This window comes from Natator depressus, chromosome 20 (genome assembly GCF_965152275.1).
Source record: "Natator depressus isolate rNatDep1 chromosome 20, rNatDep2.hap1, whole genome shotgun sequence".
NCBI classification, from domain to species: domain Eukaryota; kingdom Metazoa; phylum Chordata; order Testudines; family Cheloniidae; genus Natator; species Natator depressus.
In genome coordinates, this window is record NC_134253.1 from 26,714,177 (window position 1) to 26,739,711 (window position 25,535).

The following is a 25,535-nucleotide window of genomic DNA, read 5'->3' on the forward strand; positions in this document are numbered from 1 at the left end:
GAGAGAAGCATAAGAGAGCCCTCTCTCCAAGAGCCGGCAGAAGCACGCCACAGTTCCCGAAGAGGATTGCTTCGCTGTGGAGATGAGGGCCTGGTCTGCTTACAGTGGGCAGTTTGCAGGATCACATGGGGGCTTGCAACCACCAGGTTTTGACAAAGGGGGTGGGTGGATTCTGGCTCTGCCCTACATTAAGTGAAGCAACGTAGTCCTCACAAAGGCAGCGTCCCCTGAAACTCGCAAACACCAGCTGTACCGGTGGCCTATATGGCACGTGTGAGCCTTACGTCCATGTGCCAGTTCTGTGCTGGATTAACCCCTTCTCTTTGCAGGCTTACAATGCAAAAACCAAGAGCTTTGAAGACCCTCCGAACCATGCCCGTAGATCTGGGAATAAAGGCAAGGGGAAAGGGAAAGGCAAAGGTAAGTCTAAATCCTGGTGCTTTTGTCTCTTGCAAATTTTGTAGCTGCTTCTGCTCCATATTATCCCCCAGCTTGCCTGGAACTTTGCAGAGAAAACAGAGCATTGGCCTGTTGTGAAAGCTGCATTGTACATTAACCAGACACTGGAAATGCCGGTTTGAACTAAGTCATGCAGGGTACAGGTGTGTCTCCCGCAGCATTTTAAAGGGCCAGCGATGTGAAACCGTAACCCACTTCCCAAAGCTTAGAGTAGTTTCCTGTATCAGACGCCTGCGTCATGGCCCAGGCCCCACGGGGCTGGGCACTGCGCAGACTCTGAGGTGCTGCCTGCCCCAAGGAGCTCAGCTTGGCATCTGCCCAAGCTGTTGTGCTGGTTTCGTGTTTCTTCTCTCCCCTGTTGCGGCTTGGGTGCCAGCCCGCCCTTTGGAAAGCAGCCCCTTAACCCTTTCTGCTCGTCTTAAGATCCACACGTGCCTGCTGGAGAGTGACTGACCCGGAGTTCTTTCCCGCTCCTGACTGCGGCTGGAGAGGCTGCCGGGTGCCGGCACAAACGGTCTCTCCTTTCCCCACACAGGCAAAGGGAAGTCGGTGTGTGCCTTGGAGCAAAGCAAACAGGAGGCTGCCGAGGTGAAGCTGCCCAAACTGCGCACCCTCGATGTGTTCTCGGGCTGCGGGGGCCTGTCTGAGGGATTCCACCAAGCAGGCAAGGAGAGGGGGTGGGGGCAGCTCCAGGGGTAGAGCCAGGGCACTGGGGGGCCCTTCGTTCTTGCGTCTCTTTGGTGTGAATTATTTCTAGTACTGTGGTGCCTGGAGGTCCCGGCACAGGTGAGTCCCAGAGGGGCCCCCTGTTCCTTGGCTTTCGCAGGTGGGCAGCCCCTTATTTGAAAGCAAAATGTGTCTCACCCCCTTAAGTTTACCGTAACAGTGGCAAGCAACCGATGGCATGTATGTACATTTCCTGAGGGTGGCAGAGAATACGGGACCTCGAAGCGGGGGGAGGGAACGGGGGGGCAAGAGTTGCTTTGCTTTATAGTAGATTGTAGCACTCACCGACCACGACCACCTGGGGGTCACAACCCACCAGTCTAGGCTGCCCTCCTGCTAGCAGGCCCTGGAGTGCCATGGCTGATCTCCTGCCTCCGGACACAACCCCCACGCTCTCCTGCTGGGCGCTGCACAGATGCTCGTATGAATCAGTCCCTGGCCAAAGAGCTCACAGCCTAGATAGACCCGGGGGCTGGAGGGAAACTGAGGCACGAGGGAGGGAAAGGGACTTGCCCAAGGTCAGTGGCAGAGGCGGGAATAGAACTCAGGTGTCCTGAGTCCCTGTCCAATGCTCCGCTCACTAGACCACACCACCTCTCGCAGCCACACACACGTGCTCCCTGAAAATGACAGAGCTGAGTTGGGTGGAACTGGTGAGAGGCGCCTGCCGGGTCTAACGCCCTCTGCTCCCCCTCCGTCCCCAGGGATCTCGGAGACGCTGTGGGCCATCGAGATGTGGGAGCCAGCCGCCCAGGCCTTCCGCCTCAATAACCCCGGCACCACGGTGTTCACCGAGGACTGCAACGTGCTGCTGAAGCTGGTCATGTCTGGCGAGAAGACCAACTCGCTGGGCCAGAAGCTCCCACAGAAGGGGGACGTGGAGATGCTGTGTGGCGGCCCGCCCTGCCAGGGCTTCAGCGGCATGAACCGCTTCAACTCCCGCACCTACTCCAAGTTCAAGAACTCCCTGGTGGTCTCCTTTCTCAGGTGAGGGGCCAGGCCTTGCCGCCGGCTGCCCGTCCCCTGATGCCTGAGTGCCGCTGGCGCACCTGAGAAGCCCCCTGCGTATGTTTATCAGAGCAGGTGGGCTCTGGCCGGGCATGCCCCGCTAGGGAAATGCAAACTGGGTCTGCAGGTGCTGCCAGGGCTCTGGGCCCCACCTCTCCTCCCAAGGAGGCTTCCCGGGGCCTCGTGTGACCTGTGCTTGGCGGGCTCTGACCTTAGGGTAAGGGCTAGACATTCATGGGAAACTGAGGCACAACAGTGTGGGGCTGGTTCTTGCCCCGAGCTCCAAGAGCCCAGGAATCCTAGCCCTCTGCTCTTAACGACTGAACTGTCCACCAGGAGAGAGTGAGGGTAGAAGGGCTGCTGAGGACTCTCTCAACAGCCGTGTAACCATCAGTGGGGTAGGAAGGGAGGAGCAGGGGTAGGGCACTGGACTGGGATTCAGCAGACCCAGGCTGGTCGCTTCGTCTCCCCGTGGACTCGACTCTCTTTCCCCCGCCCCCCGAACCTCGGGAGACTCGCATGGCCCTGCGCCCTGCCTCTAAGAGGGGCTGGAAAGCTCTGGGTGTTTTGGCATGAGAGGGTCACCAGAACTGTGCAAAACCTCCAGTGGGGGAGGGTTAGTTTGTGGCACTGGCTCCAGGGGTCTGTCTGCTAGCCCGGCAGGAGCCCCTGTCTCTAATCTCGCTTGTCCCCCGCCCCGTGCAGTTACTGTGACTACTACAGGCCCAGGTTTTTCCTCCTGGAGAACGTGAGGAACTTTGTCTCCTTCAAGCGCTCCATGGTGCTGAAGCTCACCCTGCGGTGCCTTGTGCGAATGGGCTACCAGTGCACCTTCGGGGTGCTGCAGGTAGGAGCCAGGCGCCGGCCGGGATCTGGGGGGTGGGGTGGGTGCCCCGCTCCGATGGAGGGTGCCCTCCTCTTCAAGCCCTGGCCAGAGACTCTGCCGAGCTAACCCCCCTCCCCCCCCCCGCCAAACTCATTCCCCTGTGGGCCAGAATTGCAGCAGGGACTCCACGGCTGGAACACTGCCCCACTGAGCCCTTAGGCTCTGCTCCCCAGGGCTGTTCCCACCCTGCCGCTCTCCCGGCAGCTGGTGCGTTCAGGCTCAGGATGCCATGGCCCTGTCCGGGGTGCAGGGGACGCAAGCCCACGTTCACGTTTGCTCAGGACGCTCTCCCTCGGTCCAGGCGGGTCAGTACGGCGTGGCCCAGACACGCCGAAGGGCCATCGTCCTCGCTGCGGCTCCTGGAGAGAAGCTGCCCATGTTCCCTGAGCCCCTGCATGTGTTCGCGCCCCGGGCCTGCCAGCTGAGCGTCGTGGTGGACGACAAGAAGTTTGTCAGCAATATAACCAGGTGAGCGCGTCCTTGGCAGTGCCGCACCCGGCCTGGGGTGTGGATGGGGCCCCTGGAGCGACGGCTCTAAACGCCCGGCAGAGGAACAAGCTGCTCTGAGACATGCCAGGTGTTCCCCTGTGTGAAGTGGGTTGGTCAGTGAGAAGGGGCGGGGGGCAGTGCCGCGAGGGGCGAGCTGTGACTAGCTAGGTGACAGCTTCCTTTATTCCTCCTAGAACGTACTCGGGGCCCTTCCGAACCATCACGGTCCGGGACACCATGTCCGACCTGCCGGAGATCAGGAATGGCGCCTCGGCACTCGAGATCTCTTACAACGGGGAGCCCCAGTCCTGGTTCCAGAGGCAGATCAGGGGCTCGCAGTATCAGCCCATCCTCAGGGATCACATCTGCAAGGTGAGGGCTTTCGCTGTGGTGCAGTGGCACCCAGACGCCCCAACGGGGATCAAGCCCCTGTTGGGCCAGGCCCTCACAGACAGTGCGAGGGTCCAGCCCTGCCCGCAGCCAAGGGTGGAATTATTACCCCTTCTTACCGACGGGGGACCTGAGACTCAGAGAGATGCCGTGACAGAGGAGAGCATGGAACCCAGGGCCTCGTGTCCTGGCCCCCAGCTTTTACCCCAGGCTAACCTGCCTCTACCTGCCCCTGAGTACCCAGCAGCAGCAGTGCCCTGCGTGCTGAGACCCGGCTGTGGGGCGGTATCGGGTGAGCTGCGGTGGAAGGGTAATGCTGGATGCCGGGCTTGACCTTGCAGGATATGAGCGCGCTGGTAGCTGCTCGGATGAGACACATTCCCCTGGCCCCGGGCTCAGACTGGCGCGACCTGCCCAACATCGAGGTGCGGCTGTCGGATGGCACCGCCACCCGGAAGCTGCGGTACACTCACCACGAGAAGAAGAACGGGCGCAGCAGCACCGGAGCGCTGCGGGGGGTGTGCTCCTGCGCGGAAGGTACAGGGGGGTGCCCGCAGAGAGCTGGGGGGCAGGGAGCTGCAGTGCTGCTGCAGGGTCTGTCATCCTGTGGGTGCTGCAGAGGGGAGGGCACTGGAACTGGCTGGCGGGAGAGGGGGACTGCTAATTAGTTCCTCCCTCGAAGTCTGAGAGCCCTTCTCATTCTAAGGAGCACAGACTGCAGTTGCTCTTCTCAGACCCATGTCTTGTCCTTGTTCTCAGTTTCCATCTTGTGGCAATGAGTTCCACAGGATAAACACTGGGGATGGAAAATGTCAATTCTGTGCTGCTTAAATTCATAGGGCCCATTGCACTGGGTACTGGGATGGGACGTAAGGGAACCAGGCTATCCGCCCAGCTTCCTAGCCATCCTCCCCTTGAGTCTGCTCCTTGGCCCGTAGCTCAGAGGAAATCCCTGTGCTCTGTTCCCTCCCGCAGGTAAACCCTGCGACCCTGCAGACCGACAGTTCAACACCCTCATCCCCTGGTGCCTGCCCCACACCGGCAACCGGCACAACCACTGGGCCGGGCTGTACGGCAGGCTAGAGTGGGATGGCTTCTTCAGCACCACCGTCACCAACCCAGAGCCCATGGGCAAACAGGTGCGTGAGCGTGTCCCCGACAGCAGCTGGTAAGCCCTGTGGGTGGGCTGGGGCTCAGCTGTGGCTGCCGCTGCGTTTTGGGAGGGGCATGAATGTGGGGGCTGCGTTGTTCGGGTGCAGAGAGGGGGCAGGGAGATGTCTGCCCAGCTGGTCGCTGTGGGTTAAATCACCTGTGAGCCAGATCCACTCTTGCGCTGAGTGTAAACTCAACGGCTCTTGGGGGCGTGTGCAGCATCTACCGCAGCACCCCTTCTCGCTGCCGTCCGACTGCCCTTTGGCTTTAGCGGGCTGGGAACTCACAGCTGCCTCAGTGTCCCGGTTCCCTTTCCCAGGGCCGAGTGCTTCATCCGGAGCAGCACCGGGTGGTGAGCGTGCGGGAGTGCGCGCGATCCCAGGGCTTCCCGGACACCTACAGGCTCTTCGGCAACGTCCTGGACAAACACAGACAGGTGGGTGACGGCGGAGCAAGGTGCTGGGCGAGCCCGGTTTCCCCTGCACCTGGTGGGTATGGTGCAGCAGGGCCAGTCCTCCATCCCCACTCCTCTGTTCACATCGGCTTGTAGACGTGCTCCCATGGGGCCAGTGTGAATTACGGCACAAAGTGCAGTCTGATGGAGGGTCAGAGCCCCAGCCTTTAACGCAAGGCTGAGGTAAGGACCTTTCGCCAGGGAATCGGCGGCTACTTTGGGTTCCTGTTTGCAAGCAGGATGCCCAGATAAGGAAGGAGAGAGGCTGGCTCGGAATGGGGTCATTGGGCGGGTGATTGCGGCGGAGGCCGTGAAAGCCGTGCTGCTCTTTCCCGATGTAACGTGGCCTGGATCTGCACAGAGCTCATGGCTCCCCTGCCTCTCTTCTCAGGTCGGTAACGCCGTGCCACCGCCTCTGGCGAAATCCATCGGGCTGGAGATCAAGTCGTGTGTGTTGGCGAAAGTGAAAGAGGAGGCCACAGGTATCTCGGGGCACGTGGACTCCTAGCTGGTGTGTGCTCACTACTGTACGCTCCAGTGCAGCTGCCCTCCTGCGGGCCCAAACCAGCCAGGGCATGAGCCACTTTGCCTGGCGCATCTCGGTTATCGAGGGTAGCTTCAGTTCTGTAACTTACAGCTGACTGCTCTCAGTAACTACTGCCCCCTTTGTGTTCAAGGCACGCTGGGCTTTGACGCCGTACCAAGCTGGAATTGCCTTTTAATAACTGGCCCTTTTTGGGACCATTCCATTCCCGGGATCAAGTCTTTCTCTCCAGCTGGTGCTGGCGTGTTTGCCCCTCGTGTCCATCAGAGCAGCTCTAGGTGGGGAGGTCAGATTGGTGGCAACTTTTGGAAGGCAGGGGATGACCATCCCTTAGCGTGACTGGCTGAATGTAACAGGAGGGGCTGCTAGGCCAATGGTGTCTCTTGTTCCTTCACAGATAACAGCAAACCAGAAAAGATGGAAATTATGGACTAGCGTGTAAATCTCCCACCTCCTTGTTCTGGCCCCTGGACTCCCAAACATGCACTGATTTTTGTTTGTTTTGTTTGATGACATGATGAGGTCTGTCTCCGTTCAGCTGCACTCATGACCAGTCTTCATCTCCTTGGCTGACCTTGGAAGCTGTATGTGATGGTCAAATTATCAACTAATAATCATTTTAGTGATCGGCTGTGCAGTGCCCCCACCGTGCATTCTGGATTTTAAGGATGATGTTTTTATTATGCATTGTATTGAAAATAATCAACCACTTTATACAAGTGGAAATTAATACTTTATGTAGTTTTTATATGTTGTAATATTTCTTCAAATAAATCTCTCCTATAAATTATACCCTGGGTGTCTCTCCTGCTTCCCCTTCCTGGCATCGGAGGCTGTGCAGCGAGGGGCAGCCTTGGCTCTGTGCATGTTAAGAACCAGGAGAGCCTAGGTAGTGACTAGAAGCCGCTGCTTGGCTGGAGTGTGCGTGGCTGAGGAGCCCCTCCTTCACGACTTCCACGCCGCCACCTCTCCTCCAGACACGCCTGCGTGCGACCGTCCGTGAGTAATGCCCCGCCTCTGCCCCACGCAGCGCTGAGGTTCCCGACGGGCGGCGTTCCTGGGGATGAGGTCACCACGGTGTCTGTGTGGCGCGTGGGGGCTGCTCCTGGGAGAAGGGGCCTGACCACGTAGGACATCCCATAGAATGCTGGGGAGGGAAGCCTCTGAGCAGCGAGATGTGCCTGTAAGGAGACCAGGCGCTGTAAATCTCCAGTTCGTGTCTCTAAAGCTTTCCATTGGACTCCAGCGGGACTGCTTGCTCGTGGGGCTGTCTACGCAGGTGAGAGTGGGAGATAGTCGGCCCTTGGCTGGGCGCTCGCTAGGCCTCCCACACGGACACAGAGAAGAGCCCCAGGGTCAAGGGGATATGTGGTTTAACAGGAGCAAAGTCCAGCACCGTTTGCTATGGGTCTGGCAGACTCTCAGGACTGATGTCTGACTAGCTCCTCTTGGGGGTTGGTCACACACACGTAGCATTCAACTGTTGTTTGCCACCCGGAGGCTCTGCTGTGTCCACGAAGGGAGGAATGACGGGGTTTGGCTAAATGAAGCTGGCTGTTGCCATGGTGTTGTGCATCCTTAGACCACGTCTCACGTGCACCATGTGCTGAGACACACCGGTGAGTGTGTGGCGCACGTCCCCACGCCTGTGCTGGCCTGCGTCCGTTCCGGCCGGACTCTTGTGCACGCTGTAGCAGCTCCTGCTTCTTGCTCTCCAGCTCCTCCGCTGTGTTGGCCACGAAGGCGGCTGTCAGAGCGGCACAGTCAGAAAAACTTCCCTTTACACCCGATCCACTTTACCCCCGCTGAGCATCTGGCCCTGACACCCCCCCATGTCCTGGGATGGTTGAATCCTTGTATCCTAGCTACATTACACGATCTGTAGGATTGTGGTGCATTTCTTAATAGCTGCCGAAAGGAAACGGGACACTAAACTGCTTCAGAACATGGGAGCAGGGCTCCCTGGATCTTCCTCATTTAGACACATCCCTCGAGCATTTGTTCAAACAACGCTCTTGTCTGTCTTAGTCTCTTCAATAAACCTGCCCCGTGGGATGCTAGGGTTACAGAGCCTGGTTAGCTACAGGGGGAAATGGAGTGTCCTTTTATTTCCAAGGGACATTGCAGATCAGCACTCAGCTATCCCAGAGAGCTTCAGAGTTTGACATCCAGACAAATCCAGACTGGAAATAAGATGTCCATTTTTCACAATGAGTAATTAACCCCGGACCAACTTCCCAAGGGTTGGGGTGGACTCTCCATCACCGACCGCTTTTTTAAAATCAGGACCGCCTGGTTTTCTAAAAGCTCTGCTGGAGGAAATGCCCTGCGCAGGGTGCTTCAGGCTCCTTAGATGATCACAGTGGTCCGTTTGGGCCTTGCAAGCGATTAATCCAGAACTCGCATGGTGCCTTCTATGCAAGTCTTGATCCAAAAGGGGTCAGGAGCGAAGGGCAGACTCTGCTGCGTGTTAGGTAGCTTGTGGGTGTGGTGTGGGCAGTATAGGCCACGCAGGCTGGGATCCTCAGAGGGGCTCTGCTGGGTGTGAAGGGCTCATCCCAGTGAAAATCAGTGGGAAGTGGGTGCCTCACTCTTCAGTTCCCTTTCAAACTCCCCGTCGGCGAAGAAGGAAAGGTTCTGCCCTTTTCCACGCCGCTTTAGCGAGTCCCAGAAAGCAGCAGACGCTCCGCACGGCAGCACCACGACTTACGCATGTTCTGCTGCCATTTACCCTTCAAAGGAAAGAGGAAAATAGTTACATTCGTGTTGTAAAGGGAGAAAGTATCCTGGCCCAAGAGAGGCTGGTCACACCTCCATTTGCTTCCCGCTTCCCAGGGGGAATGAGCGGGTGGGTAGAGGTCAGTGGGTGGCTGGGCTCTAAATGCTTTATGAGAGTTGGAGAGACTCATCCAGCTTCCTGCAGTGAATTGACAAAAGCTAGCGCTCCTGCTCGCGCTGCCTGTGTAACGTTGTGTGCGATAAGACAGGTTATCAACTGCCTCAGCGATCGAAAGCTCCCCTAAGTCCCACAGTATTCTGGTCAGCAAGTTAAAGAAGTATGGGCTGGATGAATGGACGATAAGGTGGGTAGAAAGTTGGCTAGATTGTCGGGCTCAATGGGTAGTGATCAATGGCTCCATGTCTAGTTGGCAGCCGGTGTCAAGTGGAGTGCCCCAAGGTCGGTCCTGGGGCCGGTTTTGTTCAATATCTTCATAAATGATCTGGAGGATGGTGTGGATTGCACTCTCAGCAAATTTGCGGATGACACTAAACTGGGAGGAGTGGTAGATACGCTGGAGGGCAGTGATAGGATACAGAGGGACCTAGACAAATTGGAGGATTGGGCCAAAAGAAACCTGATGAGGTTCAACAAGGACAAGTGCAGGGTCCTGCACTTAGGACGGAAGAACCCAATGCACCGCTACAGACTAGGGACCGAATGGCTCGGCAGCAGTTCTGCGGAAAAGGACCTAGGGGTGACAGTGACGAGAAGCTGGATATGAGTCAGCAGTGTGCCCTTGTTGCCAAGGCGGCCAATGGCATTTTGGGCTGTATAAGTAGGGGCATTGCCAGCAGATCGAGGGACGTGATCGTTCCCCTCTATTCGACATGGGTGAGGCCTCATCTGGAGTACTGTGTCCAGTTTTGGGCCCCACACTACAAGAAGGATGTGGATAAATTGGAGAGAGTCCAGCGAAGGGCAACAAAAATGATTAGGGGACTGGAACGCATGACTTATGAGAAGAGGCTGAGGGAACTGGGATTGTTTAGTCTGCAGAAGAGAAGAATGAGGGGGGATTTGATAGTTGAAAGCAGCTATCTGAGAGGTGGTTCCAAAGAGGATGGATCTAGACTATTCTCAGTGGTAGCAGATGACAGAACGAGGAGTAATGGTCTCAAGTTGCAGTGGGGGAGGTTTAGGTTGGATATTAGGAAAAACTTTTTCACTAGGAGGGTGGTGAAACACTGGAATGCGTTACCTAGGGAGGTGGTAGAATCTCCTTCCTTAGAAGTTTTTAAGGTCAGGCTTGACAAAGCCCTGGCTGGGATGATTTAATTGGGGATTGGTCCTGCTTTGAGCAGGGGTTGGACTAGATGACCTCCTGAGGTCCCTTCCAACCCTGATATTCTATGATTCTATTCTCAGCCTGGGGCAGAGCTGTCCCTGCACTAGACTAGTACCCCTGGGGAGGGGTTGCAGGTGCAGCACCAGGCTGCAGCTGGCAGCTCCCGAGGGGTCTCAGCGAAGTTGTTTTTCAGCTGCTCACTTTCTTTCAGACGCATTTTCCCTGCCCCTGGGTTCCCAGTGGTTCTCGTGCCCCGTTTCTGCCCATGCTGGGAGAACTCCTGGGGCTGCGGGGCCTGTTTGCTGGAGCGACGACGGCCCTAGAGCAGCCTGGGCCGCGCGCCAGGGCTCGGCTCTAGCACCCCCAGCCCGCGTCCCTACTGCCCTGGCTATGCGCTGCATGGTCGAGGCTGGATCCAGGGGAGCCAACCCCCGGGCCTGTCCTGCACTCTCCAGGAACTAGCGACCCTGGGGATGAAACCTCCAGGAATGCGTCCAGCCGAAGCTGGCACCCAAGCGGGATCCAGCCAGGAGCCCTTCCCGGGGCGTCTCCCCATTTCGGCTGGGGGGCTGAGAGCAGCGGGTCCCTTCCCCCTCCCGCCCCCCCCCCGGGGCTAGATGCGGCTCCCAGCATGCAGCGCGGCTCCCTCTCCTCTTCCCCCCCCCCCGCCAGGTGCGGCTCCCAGCATGCAGTGCGACTCCCTCTCCTCTTCCCCCCCCCGCCAGGTGCGGCTCCCAGCATGCAGTGCGACTCCCTCCCCCTCAGGTGCGGCTCCCAGCATGCAGTGCGACTCCCTCTCCCCTCCCCCCCGGGCCAGGTGCGGCTCCCAGCATGCAGTGCGACACCCTCTCCCCTCCCCCCGGCCAGGTGCGGCTCCCAGCATGCAGTGCGGCTCCCTCTCCCCTCACCCCCGGGCCAGGTGCGGCTCCCAGCATGCAGTGCGACTCCCTCTCCCCTCCCCCCGGCCAGGTGCGGCTCCCAGCATGCAGTGCGGCTCCCTCTCCCCTCACCCCCGGGCCAGGTGCGGCTCCCAGCATGCAGTGCGACTCCCTCTCCCCTCCCCCCGGCCAGGTGCGGCTTCCAGCATGCAGTGCGGCTCCCTTCCCCCCTCGGGGGCCAGATGCGGCTCCCAGCATGCAGTGCGCCCCGGTGCCGGGCTAGCGGCCCGCGGGACTCCATGTCCCAGCAGGCGCCGCGGCTCACGCCGTGCGTCGCGGCCACCCCGCTCCCAGCATGCACCGCGGCGATTCCCCTTCCGGTCGCCAGGGCGGCTCGCTGGGCCCGGCTTCCGGCGACGCTCTAGCCCCCGACTCGCTGCCCCGCGCGCCCTTCCGCTTCCGGCCTGCGCGAGCGAACCAAGTCGGGTCCTGCTGCGCGAGGCGCCGCGATGCCGACGGGGGACTACGAGTGAGGGGGGCCCGGGGGGGATCTGGGGGGGCCCGCGGGGGCGGGTTGAGGGGGGCCCCGGGGGGGATCTGGGGGGGCCCGGGGTGAGGGGGGGCCCCGAGGGGGGCCCCGGGGCAGGGTGAGGAGGGCGTCGGGGGGGCCCGGGGGGTACTTGGGGGCCCGGGGGGGTACTTGGGGTGCGGGGGGGCCCGGGGGGGGCGGGGTGCGGGGGGGGTCCGGGGGGGGCTGGCGGCCTCTGACTCTCTCTGTCTCCGCAGCTCGAAGCCCAGCTGGGCCGACCAGGTGGAGGAGGAGGGAGACGACGGTGAGCAGCCCCGAAGCCCCGCCCCCAGCACGGAGACCCCGGCCCAGGCCTTGGTGCCCCCCCCACGCCCCCATCACATTGTTCTGCCCCCCCGCCCCGGCTCTAGTGCTGGGGTGGAGCCGGTAAATCACTGGGGGAGGCTGGTCCCCCCGTCCACCCCCATTAACACGTCACTTGTTGGCTTGTTTAACCCTAAGTTCCCTTTAAGTTGCGTGGCCCCGGAGAGGCGCCTCGGCCCCAGGCTGCTGCGGGGAGAGAGCTGGAGAGGGGGGTCCAATCTCCCTGCCAAAGCCCTGGGGCAGCCTGCACCCCAAAATCCTCATCCCTCCCCTGCCCAGAGCCCACCCCCACCCAAACCCTCTGGCCTTGAGCCCCCCGCCACACCCCAAACCCCTCATTCGTGCCCCCACCTGACCCTTCTCCCCTAGCCAGAGCCATCACCCCACCCAACCCTCTACCCCAGCCCTGAGGTCCCCCCACACTCTGAACTCCTGGGCCCCACCCCTGCCACACATCACCTCCATATTGGTGCACGTAACACAATTCATTTCGCACGTGGATGTAAAAAAATTAGAGAGGAACATTGGTGTAACCTGGGGGGGGCGGGGTTAGACACATAGCTGGTTATGCTGAGATGCTGTGGGGATGAGTGCAAGGTCAGCGCCTGCTCAGGGGGCTTTCCCCCACCCCCCAGGGTAGCTCTGCTCCTTGGACCCCCCTCATGGGGACCTGATGATTCCCCATTGGCCCCCCACACCCTGTTGGGATGTGAGATTCACGCCCGTGCAGTCCCCCAGGGGCTCTGTTGCAGGACTTGAGTGTGCCCTGTACCAGGACGGCAGTGCAGCCTCTCCGATCCCCAGCCCCCAGGGTGGGGGGGGGACTTCATTCCCAGCCCTCCACCCCTATTGTTAGCTCAGCTCTGAGACCACGCAGTGGCATAACAGCCGCTTCCCCTCCTCAGACAAATGCATCACCAGCGAGCTGCTGAAGGACCTCCCCTTGAGCGGGGGGCTGAAGGACCTCCCCTTGAGCGGGGGGCTGAAGGACACCCCCCTGAGCGGGGACCTGAGTGCAGACGTTGAGCTGCTGAAAGCAGGTAAGAGTCAGGATGTGGGACCCTATGCTGGGAACACCCAGTCACGCAGCTGTCTCACCAGCCTCCCCACTTCCCTCTGCAGGTCCCCTCCCATCCCCAAAAGAGCTCATCAACGGGAACATCAAAACCATCACAGAGTACCGGGAGGAGGAGGATGGGCGCAAGGTGAAGGTAAGTGGTGGGGCTGGGGAGCGGGCCCCACAGTGCACCGGGCTTCAGGCTGGAATCCTCCCCAGCTCCCACTGCAAAATCCACTGGGTCCAAGCCAGCCTGTTCCCGTCCTGGGGGGCAGGATCGCTCCCCACAGCCCCTTCCCCAGGGCAGGGCCGTATACCCTGAGCAGTGGAGCTCCCCTGAGTGGGTGGCTTTGTCTGCTTTTCCCTTCCCCTCCGCTTTCTCCTAATTGCAAGGCCTGGCCCCCAGGAATACCCCACTTGCAGAGCACCAACATGTGGTGTTCCGCCCCATTGGAATGCAGGCGCGGCTGGAGCGAAGCAGCCAAGCATGTCTCCAACTGGAGCATCTGGTTGCGGGCCCAGCTTCAGCACCACTCCCCTTGGCATGCCATGACCCCGCCTGCCCCCATGGCACTCAGCGACTGGTACTGTCGTTCCTCTGCAGATCATCCGCACCTTCCGAATTGAGACCAGGAAGGCCTCCAAGGCTGTGGCGCGGCGGAAGGTGAGTGGGCTCTGCACTGGGATAGCAGGGCCACGAGGCGTTAATCCACATAGGCCGTTCACCTTGGGGGTAGCTTATCAGATGTCTTTGCAGGGAGCTGGGAAATCCTTCCCAGCCCTGCCAGCTCACCCCAGGGCTCTGCCTCATCCCTCATCTTGCTGCCAGGTCTCCCTTGTCCCTCCAGTTCTGTGTTCCTCCTTCCATCCCCAGTGCGCTCCTGGAAGCCCTTTGCCCTTACCCTGGCTTAACCCTCTGCTGGGCAGTGGGGGCTGCTGAGCTGGGGCAGGGGGTCAGAGACAGTGGGGCTTTCCTGGGGCTACTAGGGGCTGGCCTTGCTGGGGCTCCCATGCCTGCGGGGCACTTGGTGTCGGGTCCTGCGAGAGGGGGCAAGGCCCAGGGAAGTGTGTGTGTGTCGGGGGGGAGCATGGCCCCATCAGCCCCTCAGCTCCTCAACACCCACTGTGACCATTGGCTCTCGCCCAGAACTGGAAGAAATTCGGCAACTCTGAGTTTGATGCTCCGGGCCCCAATGTGGCCACAACCACAGTGAGCGATGATGTCTTCATGACCTTCATCACCAGCAAGGAGGTGAGTGCGGGGGTGGGGGCTGGGCTGGCCAGGGGTCTGGGGGGTGAAGTAGGTCTCTGGGTGGCTAATGAGATCTCGAGGAGACCCAGCGGGGGTGAGGGGCACAGGGTTCTGACAGCATCCGACAGGTCTGTTTGCCCTGGGCTACTCTGAGACAGGGAGGGGAGCCTTGGCTCACCGGCTTTGGGGTAGTGGGGTGGGGAATGGGCGGGAGGATGTGGGAGCCCCGTTGGAGGGTTGGGGCTCCCAGGTGGGGAGGGCTTCCTGGGGCTGACTGCCCTGCCCCATCTGCTGCAGGACCTGAACTGCCAGGAGGAGGAGGACCCCATGAACAAGCTGAAGGGGCAGAAGATCGTGTCGTGCCGGATCTGCAAGGGTGACCACTGGACGACGCGCTGCCCCTACAAGGACACGCTGGGCCCCATGCAGAAGGAGCTGGCTGAGCAGCTGGGCCTGTCCACGGGCGAGAAGGAGAAGCTTCCAGGAGGTGCGGGTGGACCCATGGCCCCGGGGAGGGCAGAGTCCCTGCACGGGGGTTGAACAGGGCAGGTGGGAGCCCGGGAGTACAGTGGGGGCACTCCGGATTAATCAAGGGGATGGGTAGGGGGAGCAGCAGGGTCTCCCCAACGGAGGCTGAGGGGTAGGCAGGTCCCTGGAGGCGGGGGATGGGTGGGGAGAGCCGGTGGAGGGGGGCGCAGCGGGGGCATGACTCTGCCCCTTTGCCTGTCTCTTGGTTAAATCGCCCGCCCTACACACGCTCTGACTCAGCTGGGGCTTTGGGGGGTTCCGAGTCTGGTGGAGATCTCGGCTCATGTGTGTATTTCAAAGCCTGTCTGCGCCCATCTCGCTAAGTACGCCCAGTGGGTCACCCAGCGTGGGGACTCCCTTGTGCTGGATTCTCAGTATCAGAAGGGGTGATGGATTCTTCTAACCCCCCCGCCTGGTTCCAATTTGGTCCACTGGGGCGTGCCGTGGGGATAGGGAATACCTGGGAGCTGTGCCTCCTCATTCAGCTTGGCTGCCTTTCCTTCTCTGGGGCTGCTGCTGCTTGCAGTCCATATTTCGCTGGTGGGCAGCTGTTTCCTGCCTCCCCCGCTCCGCTCTCCTTTCAGCTCCTGCAGCCCCCTCCTCTGTGCAGCTCCCGTCTGGCCAGCTCCAACTTCGTGGCAGTTTCACCGCTGCTCATTTTTATACTTTCTTTCGTTTTACTGCTTCACCCAAAATAACCAGAAACCCCCAAGCTGAGGCCAGCTGTGCTCTGAGTCACTTAAAAGCCAGTGCTTGAAGTGTGAGCCCCAGCCCCAGCTGTGTAAATCCTGCGACAGCGGCATGCTGCTCTCCTTGGGGAGCCCAGACCCAGGCGCCCTGTGTTACCCTGCAGCTGGAGTGTAGCCTCTGTAACGGCTCCCTGCTGCCCCAGCCCGCCTGCCTCTCCAGCAGACGCCCTATTCTGCCACTCCAAACCTTGCCTGCCCGGAAACATTCACTGCAGCCAAGGATCCAGGGGTTGCAGAGCCAGAGGGTGCTGACCCCTTGGATGGATACTGAGGGGCTCCCCTTGTCCCCTTCCGTCATCCCGAAAACCTCTGAAAAGTGAACCCAGGCAACGCCCCTCTGCCAGCTGCTTGTTCTTTGGGGGCAAGCCCCAAGCCTTGGGTTCCTTTGCCCTATCCGCTGGCTTGGTCACTTCGGTTGCCTTTGAGGCACAGGTCCTTCTGTTGTCCTTTGCTTGTCAGCAAGCTATGGGGCTTTCTCCTCCGCTTGTCAGCCTGGTCCCTGCAGACAGGGCAGTGCCCGTCCCTTGTCAGCCTGGTCCCTGCAGACAGGGCAGTGCCCGTCCCTTGGCCTCGGGCAGGCGGGTTGATCTGCTGCCTCCACAGGAGATTTTAAGAACGTCTTTTCAGTGCACACAACTCATCCTATGCAGCCCGACCAGCCAGCAGGTCGCTGGTGATTGTAGAGGTTACAAACGCCGTTTGGGTGCTCCTCTGCCAACTGGCTTCAAGGGCTCTTAGTAGGGTGACCAGATAGCAACTTAGAAAAAACAGGACAGGGAGTGGGGGGTAATAGGTGCCTATGTAAGTCCCAAAAAACGGGACTGTCCCTATAAAAACGGGACATCTGGTTGCTCTTAGCTCTTAGGGTCACGGGGTGTGTGCAGCAGGGCCACCCAGTGGTGGCTGAGGGGCAGGCAGGTCCCCAGGGAGGGGGTGCACCAGGGCTCCCCAGTGGGGTCCGAGGGGCGGGCAGGTCCCCAGGGAGGGGGTGCACCAGGGCTCCCCAGTGGGGTCCGAGGGGCGGGCAGGTCCCTGGGGAGGGGGTGCAGTGGGGGCTCCCCAGTGGTGGCTGAGGGGCAGGCAGGTCCCTGGGGAGGGGGTGCAGTGGGGGCTCCCCAGTGGGGTCCGAGGGGCAGGCAGGTCTCCGGAGGTGGGGGATGGGTGGGTCTGGGCAATGCTCAAAGCCCCATGTTTCCGGTTTTCCCAGAACCGGAGCCGGTCCAGGCCCAGCAGAGCAAGACTGGGAAGTACGTCCCGCCCAGCCTGCGGGATGGAGCCAGCCGCCGCGGGGAATCCATGCAGCCTAACCGCAGGGGTAAGTGCTGGGGCCTGGCGCCCACCATGGGACAGGGCTGAGCCACATCCTGGGCTGCAGACCAGCGGCATTTCCACTTCTCACTGCTAGCTTGGAGGGCAGACTGGACTCAAGGTCCCACTCCCAGCTCTGCCGGGTCCTTCCCCAGCCCTGTGCCTCGGTTTCCCCATGTGCAATGGGGCCGACGGCAGCTCCTGCAGGGTGTGTGTGACTTGTGCCAGACAGTTCCCCGCTTGCCCAGCCTGTGGTCCCCAGGGCTCTGGCAGCCCCACCCTGCTGGCTGCCCTGACCTGCCCCCCTCTCCCCAGCCGATGACAACGCCACCATCCGGGTCACCAACCTGTCGGAGGACACGCGGGAGACCGACCTGCAGGAGCTGTTCCGCCCCTTCGGCTCCATCTCCAGGATCTACCTGGCTAAGGACAAGACCACGGGGCAGTCCAAGGTGAGGGCGAGGGGGGAGAACCAGGCCATGCCAGGCACTGTCCCACAGTCCCTTTTTTCTGGGGGTCCCAGGGACTGGAGTGAGCCCCCACCCTGATCTCACCACCTGCTTCCTCCCCCAGGGCTTTGCCTTCATCAGCTTCCACCGGCGCGAGGATGCTGCTCGTGCCATCGCCGGCGTCTCCGGCTTTGGCTACGACCACCTCATCCTCAATGTGGAGTGGGCCAAGTGAGTGCCAGGCCTGGGCGCATGCGGGGGGTCCCCTTGTCGCTACCCACCTCGGGATCCTCTCTGGCTGCTGCCCCATCTGGGGTGGGGCGGAGGGAGGTTGGAGGGTGGGCGGGGTGGGGGTTGGAGCGTGGGGAGGGGGAGGTTAGAGCTGACCCCTGGCTTCATTCCCATTCTAACCCCGCTCTTCCCCACACAGACCCTCCACCAACTGAGGCCGGTGCCCCGCCAGCTGCTGCTCCGGGAATGGCTGCTGCTGTTGAGAGACTCGGTCGTTAATAAAGGTTCATCCCCGCCGGGCGTGTGGCGGTCTCACTTCCTCCCCCGCCTGGGAGGGGCTGGCAGGAAGCTTGGGGGTGCAGGGGCTGCGCCGAGCTGCGCCACTTTATGCGATGCAGCTGGCGGGAGTGGGGGCTGGGCCGGGCCCTCGCCCTGACTCAGCCTCCAGCACCCTGTGGCCATGTGATGGGAGCAGAGCAGCGCAGGGGGGGGGGGGGCCGTGGTGACATACACAGGAACCAGGCGGCTCTGGGCCTGCTTCCCAGCCCCTGCAGGGGGGTTGCGGCTGCAGCCGGCCCCAGGACCTGTAAGAGAGCGACAGGACACGGAGCAGGGGGCTCAGACTCTGCTTTAATGGCTGATCTCAAAGGAGCCCAGCCCCTGCTGCGGTAACATGGGTGTGTCTCCCAAGCAGCCCTGCTCGTGGGGGCAGGGTGTGTCTCCCAGGCTGGAGCAGCTGCTGTTACCCCGCTGCTCTGCATGGTCGGCTGGCCCCGGGGGGGCAAAGCTCGTCCCGTGGGCCTGCAGCACAACGGTGGGGGGCTGGTTCCATCCCCGGGGTCAGCCACAGGCCTTTAGCGCCACGTTCTCTGTGGGCTGGCCCCTGTCCTGCCCGCGGGGGGCCCTGCACCAGGCCCGCATGCTGTCGGCCAGGGCGGCGTAGAGCAGCGGGTGGGTGCAGATGTTGAGGGTGACCAGGAGCTTGCTGAGCTGGTAGGCGGAGTGGATGAGCAGCACGTGCTGCTTGTCCTGCCCCTCGGCCTGCCGCTGCCGCAGGCCCAGGTTGAGGTTGCGCAGGGTGTGGTAGGGGAGGTAGGAGACGGCGTAGAGAGCCACCCCCACGCTCACCAGCCACCCCACCTGGCGCTTCTCCAGCGGTGTCAGGTGGGGGTTGCGGCAGACGGTGCGGAAGATGGCCCCGTAGGAGAAGAGCGTGAGCAGGAAGGGCAGCCCGCAGCCGAAGGCCGCCAGGAAGAGGCTGTAGGGCAGGTAGCGGGGCAGCTGCTCGTCCGTGGCGCTGCCCAGGCACTCGGTGCAGTTCCCCTGGGGCTGCAGCTCCGAGAAGTAGAGGGTGGGGGCGGAGAGGCCAGCCACCAGCAGCCAGCCGGCGCTGCTCAGGAGCTTGGCATGGCGGGGCTCCAGCCGGCCGTGCACCAGGAGCGGGTGCACCACGCCCAGGTAGCGGTTCAGGCTGATGCAGGTGAAGAAGAAGATGCTGCCGTACAGGTTGCAGCTGAAGAGGAAGCGCTCGAGCTTGCAGAGGGCCAGGCCGTAGGGCCAGTGCTTGGGCGGGTGGTAGTAGGCGGCCAGGAAGGGCAGGGAGAGGGCGTAGAGCAGGTTGCTGACGGCCAGGTTGAAGGAGTACACGATGCCCGTGTGCCAGGTGCGCTCGTGGGCCACGAAGCGGTAGATGGCGAAGGCGTTGCCGGCGAAGGCCAGGAAGAACTCGACCACCAGTGCGGGCCACATCTGCTGTTGGAACGTACTGAGGGAAGCGTTGCAGGGCCCTGGCCCGTGGGGGCCTGGTGCTGCCATCCTGGGGCAGAGGAAGCGGGAGGCTGAGTTCGAGGCTCCCTGCTGCCTCCCCTCCCCCCTTCAGGCCGGATGGTGGCGCAGTGTGGCGCAAAGTGGCCCTAGGGTCCTGGCCTAGGCTGGGAGAGGGGGGAATTTCACAGCTGGGGGTGAGACCCTCTGTTCCCCTGCTTGCTGCTGCTGGAGGGGCCCTGGACCTCCTGCCCCCTGGCAGCCAGTGCAGGTTGAACAAAGGTGGTGGGACTGGCCACATGGTGCACCCAGCGCAGCTGCCGTAGCCGGCCCCCCGGATCACATTCCCTACCCCCAGGCTGCTGCAGTCTCAGTCCTGGGGACCACCAGGCTGCAGCTGGGCTCCTGGGAGCAGGAGCCAACTGCCCCCCTGCCCCTGGTCTTCACTGCCCATTTCCAACAGGTTACACCTGGGGTTCTGCCCATGCCCCCTGGGGCAGAGACACTCTCATGGGTGAGAACCCCCTCCCCAGCATGTGCTTCCCTGGGCCTGCTGCCTGCCAGAGCCAGAATTGCTCCCCCCCCACCCCCAAGAAGGCAACTCTGGGCCACCAGCCCAGGGGCCGGTGCCCCCAACCCCCGGCTGCTACACGGCCAGCTCTGGTGACACAGCTAGCCCCCCACGCAGCGTCTCCCCGCCCACCCCAGCATCCTGCTCTGCTTCCCCCACAGCTGGTCGCTCACGCTGCAATGGGAGGCTCAGCTCTGCCCGGGGGTGAAGGTTTAGGGACAGAACCATTTCCCCCCCCACCCCCGGACCACACACGCTGTGCTATGAATTCCAGCTGTGGCGAGTTGCCACCCCCTGCCCGCACCTCACCTGGCACTGCCCTGGCCCAGCTCCGTGCTGCTACCCCAGTGGGGGCAGGAAGCAGTGGCGGTTCCTTCCTGCTCGCAGCTCGCAGCAGAAGCTGCTCCATCCCTTCCCCCACAGCAGGAGGGTGGCGGGAGGGCCTTGCGCCACCCTTTCGGGGAGGGGCAGGGAGGGTGGGGTAACTGCCCACAGATCCCATCCTGCCCCCAGAGAAGCTCAGAGGTTGGCAGCACTGGCCTTGTGCCTGAGTGGGGTCCACAGGAGATCAGGCTGGGAGGGGAGGGCACCCGCATCTTGGCTCAGAGCAGGGCCCCCCCCAAACACAGGACCAGCACAGACAGACGAGAGGAATGCAGTGGTGTATTGCCCAGCCAGCCAGCACAGGGCCAAGAGCCCAGGAAATCCAGCACCCACCCACCCCTTCCCCCAGTCTATGGGCAAGGTTGAGAGTCCTGGAGGGGCTAGTGCCACCCCTTTTTGGGGGCCCTGGGCCTCTGGAGCACCCCCGTTCCCTGGGCTGCCTGCTTCCTCCGCAGTCCTGGCTTCCCTGGCCCTTTGAACTTGGAGCCAGGGACCCTAAGGCCCCGCTTGGTTCCCTGCTGCATGGGTCCTTTTGGCTTCAGACTCTGTGCTCCTTGCTGCCGCCTGTGGGCCTTGGGGCTCCGTAGGTCCTTCTGCTGGCCAGGCCTCTGTGAGATCCCCGGCTCCCTGGGGCTGCGCTCGCCCCTCTGTGGCTGGCCAGGGGGTCTCCTGTGTTTCGCCTTGCGGCTGGCTCTGCCTGGCTGGGGGCTGGCAGGCTGCCCCCCAGGCTGGCTGGTTCGGAGTCTCTTGCTGGGCTGGGGGGAGCGCTGGGGCCCATGTTTCCTCTTAGCACTTTTGGGGAACAGATCTAGAGAGAGGGGAGAACCAGAGAGGAGAGTCACAATCCAGGACCGGCAAGGCCCCATGGGTGGGGAATGGGAACAGCCATAGGGCAGGGGAGATAGGGCGCCGGGGCTGTGAGATGGCCCCAGGCTGGGTTACCAGAACCACCCACCAAGGGATCTGTGCTCCAGAGGTCAGAGCTGGCTGAAGATGGGACCCCAGAACTAGGCTTCAGTACCAGCCTAAGCTAGACCCAGTGCAAGGCCACTGCTGCCAGGGGCTGGGCACTGCAATGCCGGGGGGCAAGGTGCAGTCCATGCAGCGGGGCTGGGGGCCTGGCGCATCAGTGCGTTTACTTTGAACTGAAATCACAGAACACGCTCAGGAAATTCGCATCATCAGCTGCGCCCGGTACGGAGACCCGGGGGCCCTGGCTCCCCCGTCCCGGGGGCGGTGCCAGCAGCCCAGCTCCGAGCACAGATCATCTGGGCTCACGACTCACCTTGGTCAGGCTCCTCGCCCACCTCCTGCCGGTAATATTCTGTGTCATCATCTGATTGGTCGGCCGGGTCCTGGTCCTCCGGCATCCCAGGATCCTCAGCACCGCTGTCGCCATCCTCCCCCTGCTGCTGCTGCTGCTTCCTCTTGATCCCTGCCAGGCTCTGCTTCCTGCACCCCAAAGCACCAGCGTCGGGCCCCGAGGGGACTACAACTCCCAGCATGCACCGCACCGCGGGGAACAGGGCCAGGCTCAGGGGCCGTGCAGGCTCCGGGGCTGCAGCCTGCCCAGACCCATGCTGAGGCTCCTGGCTCGTCTCCCTCAAGCCCACCCCTATCCCCCGCCGGTGGCTGCTGCCCCCAGTGATGGGGGGCCTCCCGCTCACCTGTGGGCCTCCCGCTGCGCCTCCTTGCGCTGCACATCGGCCTCCTGCCGGCGGCGCCGCTCTGCCTTCAGCCGCAGCCGCTCCTCCCTCCGGGCCAGGGCCACCCGGAGCTGCTCCTCCGTCTTGAGAACTGGGGGGGAAGGGGGAGGAGCTCAGTGGGGACGGACCCCAGGGATTCGAACTCGCCACTCAACGGCAGGAACGGGAGTCACGTGGGGCCTGGAGCCTGCGGACCCGGAGGGGGGCCATGGGGACCGGGTCGGGCAGGGCAGGGCACTTACTGAAGCTGTGGTAAAGCACGTTGCCCTGGCTCAACCCTTCCTCCACCTTGATGAGCTGCAGGGTCATTCGGGGACCAATCTGCGAGGAAGGCGACAGAACCCATCAGACCAGGGCCGGCCCCAGGCCCCTGCCCGGTTACAGCTGGGGGCAGAGCAGGCAGGGGGTGTGGAGCCCTCCCAGCCTCCCACGCAGCCCCATGGCCGGATCAGAACGTTTACTTTGAAGATCACGGTTCTATCAAGGTCTCTGTGTTCATCACGCCCTGCCAGCCGGCTCCACCCCCTGCCCCTGGCTGCAGCACACACCTCAGTGAGACGCACAGCACTCTGCTGGGCCTTCATGTTCCCCCGGCCCGCGTAGGCCTGGGGCAGCTCCAGGATATTGTGGGTCCCGTCCTGCTCGGCCTCACTCTCCGACAGGTTAATGTCCCTGCAGGGAAAACCCAGCCAGTCACAGGACACAACCTGGCAGAGCCCTGCACTGACCCACTAGACACCGCTCCCCTCCCAGAGCTGGAACAGAACCCAGGAGTCCTGGCTCCCAACCGCCCACCCCGGCTCTAAGCCAATCTCTGCTCCATTGTAGAAGTGCAGCCTTAGAGGCCCCTCCCCTAGCTCCGGCCCGGTGGGCAAGTCCCCAAGCCCGGGGCACTGAGCTCCTGGTTCCCAAGCTCAAGAGGGGCGACGTGGGGTGAGCTGCCAGTGGGAGCAGTGGGCAGGGCCGACTCCGAGCCGCCAAGCGCTGCACGCAGCTGCAGTGTCTCAGGTCCCAGGCCGGCCCCTGGCGCGCAGGCCCAGCGCTCACTTGGCCAGCAGCTCACTGATGTCCTCCAGCCGGCTCATGTTGGGGAACCTTCTCCTGCAGCAGCTTCTTGAGGCCTCTGCTCGCCCCCACAGGCACCACCTTCAGGCTGCTGGGGGAGAGGAGACGGGAGGGGTCATGCACCAGCTCAGCAGGCAGGGGGTCTCTGGGAGCAGGAGGGCCGAGAGGGACCCAGCTCGTGCACCAGAAGGGGCTCGGGAAGGAATCACGGGGCTCAAGGGCAGACGGGACTGAGCAGCTTAGACGGTCTGCCAGCCGGGGTAGCCTGGCAATGGCAGGGAACTGACTGAGGGAGACAGCGCCAGAGGAACTGCAGTGGGATTCGAACCCAGCGCTCCGCAGCTGCTCCGGGCTGGCACTTCGCCACGCGCTGCGCGGCCCCGGTCAGGTCGTAGAGATGAGGGGTTGGAGCCAGCAGAGCAAGGAGCACAGCCCACCCCCGCACACCCTGCTCTCCCCGCTGCTGGGACGGGGCCGAGTTCTACGCCTGGCGCTCAGCACCATGCTCTGAGCTGCTGGGGATTCAGGTGACCCCCGGGAAGGAGGAGCTACCACTGTCTGTCTGCCATCCCTGCTGGTTCCCGCTCGCTGGATGCCTCAGAGCGTTTACTGGAGGATGAAATCACCGAACCATCAGCAGACTATACCCCCATCGCCAGCATCCAGAGGCGTAGGGGTCACCTGCCGAGACAGAGCCTCCCTTCCCCTCTCACACAGCCCGGTCGATCTCCCTTGGTGCCCAGCCATGGAACCAGGGAGCCCGGAGAAGCTGTGGTCCCTGGCCCCTGATGATCCCCAGCGCAGACCCTTACTAGTGCCGGAAGTCCAGGAGCTGGGTGTCTGCGTTGTAGCTGAATCAGCAGGCACCGCTTGATGGCGTTGAGGTTGACCTGGGGGCAGAGCCGCACGGCGGTGAGCATCAGAGATGAGCACTAGCCACAAGCGGGGCTTCCCCCTACCCCTGCCAGCCCCCAGGGAACCCCAGGCTTCCTGGAGCACGGGCTGGGGGGCCTCAATTCTGCTCCCCAAGTACCTCCTCCCCCCACGCACCCACCTTGTGCACGTTGATGGAGGGGAACATGTTCTGGAACATGGTGGCCATCAGCTTGACGTGCATCTGCTGCAGGCCGAAGCTGTTGAGCACCAGGAGCGGGTGGTGCGTGAACTGCTGCTCGTGCATTCGGTGACGCTTGAGTGATGACACCACGTCCTTGATGAGCGAGTACTGGGGGGCGGAGGAGCGGGAGGTTGGGGTGCTGGCCGAGAGGCAAGGGGGCTCTGTGCTGACTAGCTGGACCAGGGAGGGGGCGTCACCTCTCCAGGTGCCAGTGACCCTTGGCATCCCCAGCTTGTGCTCACAGCGCATGGGGAAGCCAGGGCAGCAGCGTGATCGCTGCGCGGGTAGCATCCCCCCCCGCCAGTGGACACAGGCCCAGCTCTGGCCAGGACAGACTTGGACACCCACAACCCACACACGTTTAGCTGGCCTGGGATTTAAGGAGGCAGGAATAACTGGCCCGCGCTAATCCCAAACTAACGGGCAGGGGCAGCTCCGGACCCCCGGCCCAACATGCCCAGCACCTACCTGCGTGACTTTGAAGGTCAGTGTTGGGCCTCCGGGGAGACGGACAAGTTTCTGCGGGAGAGAGAGACAGACAGACACACAAGACTCAGGGCTGGGTACGGTCAGCACCTGCCCACCAGGGCAGTGCCAGGCCCGGTGCTGAGCAGGCTGCCATGTCTGTTCCTCTCGCTCTGCCCAGCGGGACGGATGCATCAGTGCGTTTACTTTGGAACTGAAATCACAGAGCGCGCTCAGTAAGATTTGCTTCATCAGCTGCATCCCGCCACAGGAGACCCAGGGGAAGGAACGTCACTGGGACTAGAAAGAGGGGCACCCAGCCAGGCACAAGCCTCCCTGCACCCCAGCTCGGTGCAGTGCTGGACAGTGCCGGCTCTGTGCTCTGGACCGGGCTGTAGGGGAAGGTGGTGGCAGGCACAAAGAGGCTCAAGCAATCAGCAAAGGCCCCAGTAAGACCTTCCTAGCCACGGGGAGAGGCCTGCCCCTTACTGAACCCAGAGAGCTGTTCCAGCCTGACCAGGCACGGAGCTGGGGGACTGAGGGCTTTCCCTCTGGCCCCCATCGCACCACTTACGAAGTTGACATTGGTGGGGGATTTGGTGAAGACCAGGAAGTGTGTCACGCCCAGAGGCCCCGCCACCGCCACAAAATCCTTCAGGGAGTTCTTCTTCCGCACCTGGAAGACAGCAAGTGTCGCGCTACGCTCACCTCGGGGCTTGTGGCCTGCACTTGGGGGCTGAAAAAGGGGTGTTCCCAGAGACTCTGCTCCCTCCCAGAGCCAGGAGAGAACCCCAGGGTCCTGCTCCCACCCCACCTCCTCTCCTAACACACTAGACCCCGCGGCCCTCCTGGAGCTGGGACAGAACCCAAGAGTCCTGCCCGCACAGCCTTGAATTCAAAGCCGGGACCCCCGGGGGGCGGCGGCCGGGACCCCGGGGGGCGGC

The 25,535-nt window shown here is 62.3% G+C and overlaps 4 protein-coding genes across 6 annotated transcripts in view; 2 read left to right on the forward strand and 2 right to left on the reverse strand.

The window, feature by feature from the left end:
* Positions 1-6,783, forward strand: part of DNMT1 (DNA methyltransferase 1) — a 32,728-nt gene extending 25,945 nt beyond the window's left edge. For 2 of the 3 annotated variants that reach the window (XM_074935432.1, XM_074935430.1), the window contains exons 24-34: positions 330-420; positions 995-1,123; positions 1,890-2,172; positions 2,899-3,040; positions 3,381-3,547; positions 3,763-3,940; positions 4,300-4,495; positions 4,934-5,097; positions 5,430-5,546; positions 5,956-6,046; positions 6,506-6,782. In XM_074935432.1, coding sequence (XP_074791533.1) covers positions 330-420; positions 995-1,123; positions 1,890-2,172; positions 2,899-3,040; positions 3,381-3,547; positions 3,763-3,940; positions 4,300-4,495; positions 4,934-5,097; positions 5,430-5,546; positions 5,956-6,046; positions 6,506-6,543 — 1,596 coding nt within the window. In that variant the 3' untranslated portion in view covers positions 6,544-6,782. Of the gene's footprint in view, positions 1-329; positions 421-994; positions 1,124-1,889; positions 2,173-2,898; positions 3,041-3,380; positions 3,548-3,762; positions 3,941-4,299; positions 4,496-4,933; positions 5,098-5,429; positions 5,547-5,955; positions 6,047-6,505 lie in introns of all 3 variants that reach the window. The other variant, XM_074935431.1, reaches the window with a different exon arrangement.
* A 4,669-nt stretch (positions 6,784-11,452) lies between these two features.
* Positions 11,453-17,819, forward strand: EIF3G (eukaryotic translation initiation factor 3 subunit G). Its single transcript, XM_074934791.1, has 11 exons — positions 11,453-11,582; positions 11,840-11,886; positions 12,851-12,985; positions 13,068-13,156; positions 13,607-13,666; positions 14,150-14,254; positions 14,552-14,741; positions 16,739-16,846; positions 17,155-17,291; positions 17,413-17,519; positions 17,719-17,819. The coding sequence occupies exons 1-11, from the start codon at positions 11,563-11,565 to the stop codon at positions 17,732-17,734; spliced, it is 1,014 nt and encodes a 337-aa protein (XP_074790892.1). The 5' UTR covers positions 11,453-11,562; the 3' UTR covers positions 17,735-17,819.
* A 316-nt stretch (positions 17,820-18,135) lies between these two features.
* P2RY11 (purinergic receptor P2Y11) lies at positions 18,136-20,214 on the reverse strand. The gene is made up of 2 exons (XM_074935248.1): positions 20,164-20,214; positions 18,136-19,335 (listed from the first exon to the last, which is right to left on the reverse strand). Exon 2 carries the CDS (start codon positions 19,332-19,334, stop codon positions 18,360-18,362), a length of 975 nt encoding a protein of 324 aa, XP_074791349.1. The 5' UTR covers position 19,335; positions 20,164-20,214; the 3' UTR covers positions 18,136-18,359.
* A 381-nt stretch (positions 20,215-20,595) lies between these two features.
* PPAN (peter pan homolog) lies at positions 20,596-23,899 on the reverse strand. The gene is made up of 7 exons (XM_074935249.1): positions 23,822-23,899; positions 22,992-23,100; positions 22,493-22,616; positions 22,187-22,265; positions 21,906-22,035; positions 21,524-21,690; positions 20,596-21,046 (listed from the first exon to the last, which is right to left on the reverse strand). The coding sequence occupies exons 2-7, from the start codon at positions 23,027-23,029 to the stop codon at positions 20,619-20,621; spliced, it is 966 nt and encodes a 321-aa protein (XP_074791350.1). The 5' UTR covers positions 23,030-23,100; positions 23,822-23,899; the 3' UTR covers positions 20,596-20,618.
* Between the last annotated feature and the right edge of the window lie 1,636 nt (positions 23,900-25,535).

Coding starts and splice junctions, on each gene's coding strand:
- EIF3G (XM_074934791.1), top strand. CDS start 11,563: ATGCCGACGGGGGACTACGA. Junction 12,986..13,067: donor CGTTGAGCTGCTGAAAGCAG/GTAAGAGTCAGG, acceptor TTCCCTCTGCAG/GTCCCCTCCCATCCCCAAAA. Junction 16,847..17,154: donor CATGCAGCCTAACCGCAGGG/GTAAGTGCTGGG, acceptor CCCTCTCCCCAG/CCGATGACAACGCCACCATC.
- P2RY11 (XM_074935248.1), bottom strand. CDS start 19,334: ATGGCAGCACCAGGCCCCCACGGGCCAGGGCCCTGCAACGCTTCCCTC.
- PPAN (XM_074935249.1), bottom strand. CDS start 23,029: ATGAGCCGGCTGGAGGACATCAGTGAGCTGCTGGCCAA. Junction 22,617..22,991: donor ATCAGTGAGCTGCTGGCCAA/GTGAGCGCTGGG, acceptor TTTTCCCTGCAG/GGACATTAACCTGTCGGAGA. Junction 21,691..21,905: donor GCGCAGCGGGAGGCCCACAG/GTGAGCGGGAGG, acceptor TTTGGGGTGCAG/GAAGCAGAGCCTGGCAGGGA.